We start from the raw sequence: 2,662 nt of genomic DNA, 5'->3' as shown, positions 1-2,662 counted from the left end.
CATGGCACCCCGTGTGCCCCAAACAGACCCGCATTCCTTGGGGGCCTGCAAGGCAGGGGACCCCGAAACCAGCCTGACTACCTGCGTTATAACTGCAGGACCTTGGGCAAGGTGTGCTGACCTCTGTCGCTCTGTTTCCCCATTTGTAAGACGGCGAGGACGAACTGGTTCTCCATGGCTGCTTAACCAGGCACCCCCACCGCAGTGGCCCGCTATTTCTCACCAGTGTGAGTCGACTGGGCTGCAGCCGGTCAACTGTCCAGTTGGCCTCCCTTGGGGTCTCTTACGTGGCTGCAGTTAGATGGGGGCCCACCGGGGCTGGCCACGACAGCTCCGGCCATGGCTGTGTCTTGCCACCCCTTGTGCTCCCTCTCCATAGTGTCTCGTCACCTCTTCTCTCCACGAGGTCTCTTAAAGGGACCCAAATCCAAGGTCACTGCCGTTGAGTTGATTCTGACACATGACAACCCTGTGAGGCAGGGTAGAGCTGCCTCTGTGAGTCTCCAAGACCGTAACTCTTTACGGGAGTAGAAAGGCTCATCTTTCTCCTGTGGAGTGGCTAGTGGTATCGAACTGCTGACCTTCTGGTTAGCAGCCTGATGTGTAACCCATTATGCCACCAGGGCTCCTAACAGTGCATGCATGGAAGTGTCTAGGCCTCAGGGTTGAAGCCCAGAAATGACACTACCTTGTTTTTGCTGTCAGCTACCATGGCCCCTGGCCCAGCCAGATGCGGCATGTGCATGTGTGTCTGTGTGTCCCCCCTGTGTCGTCTTGGAGACTGGTGCTCATGGCCCCCATCAGAGGGGTCCTCTTAGCTCACGCCCGCCCCCCCAATCACAGGAAACCAAGCTCTCCCTCCTCATCCTCGTCTGGCCCTCCAATCCCCTTGCAGGAGCCTGAGAAGAGGATTGTCCAGGAGCTGCTGGAGACAGAGCAGGCCTACGTGGCCCGCCTCTACCTGCTGGACCAGGCCAGTACTCGGACACTAGGGCCTCAGAGCCCAGGGCTCCTCACCCCACCCTGCTCTTCCTCCTGAACCTCCTCACCCCACCCTGCTCTCCTGTCTGACCCCTATCACCAGAACGGAAAGTTAGTACACCTGAGTTTAAACTCTTTCACCTCTCCCCCACCTCCAGGCTGAAGTTGGGGGGTAGACATTAGGATTTAGCTCACTGGCACCAGTCCCCTCTCCACCTGGGCCCACACACAGGGCAGAGAGCACCCCAGCCAGTCTTCGGGCTCACCAGGTCATTACGATGCCCACAGCCTCATCACGGCACCCTCACACTTTCTGAAGGAACCCCCCTCCCCAGAGCTGGATCACCTGAGCCTTGGCCATCGGCATGAACATCTCCAGCCCGGTGTCGTCCAAGACCCGGACAGACCCAGGGCCTGCTCTTTCCTGCCGTTCCTCGGCTGCCAGCCTGAGGCCGAGTGCTGGCCTCCCTCGGCCTTCATTTGGCTATCTGTAAAGTAGCCAGAATGTGACCCTGCCTTCCCACGGCGAAGCAGACAGCTGAGTCTTCCCTCGGGCAAGGCAGGCAGAATCTCCCCCCACAGGCAGCAAACCGCAGGACAGGTCGCCAACAGTCAGCAACTCAGGGGCTTAGCAAAGCAGGTCCTGATGGGACATCGAACTCAAGCAACGCAAGAGACAGAATCCACCAGCCTCAAGCTCAGGTGATGTGCACACCAGCAGTGTGACGAAGCAGGTCTTGAAGGAACCTCAATCTCTAGCGACATGATCCAAGGTTTGGCTTGTCCCACAGGTGGTATAGCTCACAAGTTGAGACAGAGAACTAGCTAAAGCAGCCACACGCTGATCAGATCACCAGAGAACAAGAGAGAGAGGGGTGGGCTTTGCTGAGTGGGCTTTATCTCTTTGCCCTCCAATCAAACTGCAACCTGATTCATCCCATATGTTCCTATTGGACAGGTTGGCACAGTAAATTTACCTATCACAGATGGCTTGCAGTATCTGTTATTGAGGGTTCTAGGGTCTTTTCTTTTTAGAAACTGAACACAGGAGACCCCGCCCCCTTCCCGCTAAAAAGTCCAAAGTGAGTGTGGACCTCGATGTGCAGATGTGGGGTTCCTGTGTTGGCTGCATTTTTTTTAATGTGTAAGAAAGAGCTTTAGCTCAAGAAATAGTTATCTATCGAGCAACATCCCAGCCCAGTCCAGATCAAGTCCGTAAGTCCCATTCTAGTCCACAAGTCCAATACTAGTTCCTAAGTCGCTCTCCGGACTCACGCAGCCACATACAATGATGCAGGGAGATGACAGGCCAGGGGGTGCAGAGTGCTGTGGACCCATGGCGGTGGACGCATCTCCATGCATGGCTGCCTTTTAAAGAGGAAGTGTGCAGTTCCCCAGAGAACAAAACACAGTCCACGCTGACTCATTTAGAAGGCTGGAGTTCCCTACAAGGAAGGTGTCGGAGGGAAGTGGAAATCCTACTCAGCAAGTTCCTGGGAGAGCGGGGTGCTCGGGGGCCACTGCACGTGGTCATTTGCATCGACGTTCCCGCCATTGCCCGGGCAGTGGTGCTAGTCTCTCGCTCTGTTCTGCAGACAAGGAGCCCTCAGGCCTGCTCTCCCCCTCAGGACCCTCGGAACAGCACCCAGAACGCACAGACTGGAGGAGGGAGAGCACCATC

The 2,662-nt window shown here is 56.3% G+C and overlaps 1 protein-coding gene across 1 annotated transcript in view; it reads left to right on the top strand.

Moving 5' to 3' along the window:
• Nucleotides 1-2,662, top strand: part of FGD2 (FYVE, RhoGEF and PH domain containing 2) — a 27,471-nt gene that overhangs the window by 3,273 nt on the left and 21,536 nt on the right. The window contains exons 2-3 of the mRNA XM_045294780.1: nt 27-111; nt 896-1,008. Of these exons, the coding sequence (XP_045150715.1) occupies nt 27-111; nt 896-1,008 (198 nt within the window). The remainder of the gene's footprint in view (nt 1-26; nt 112-895; nt 1,009-2,662) is intronic.

Source organism: Echinops telfairi, unplaced genomic scaffold (assembly GCF_000313985.2).
Source record: "Echinops telfairi isolate 266 unplaced genomic scaffold, ASM31398v2 ScPeMD7_3533;HRSCAF=4204_1, whole genome shotgun sequence".
Lineage (NCBI taxonomy): Eukaryota > Metazoa > Chordata > Mammalia > Afrosoricida > Tenrecidae > Echinops > Echinops telfairi.
The sequence above is the reverse complement of the archived record's forward strand: the minus strand, read 5'-3'. Positions and strand labels throughout refer to the sequence as shown.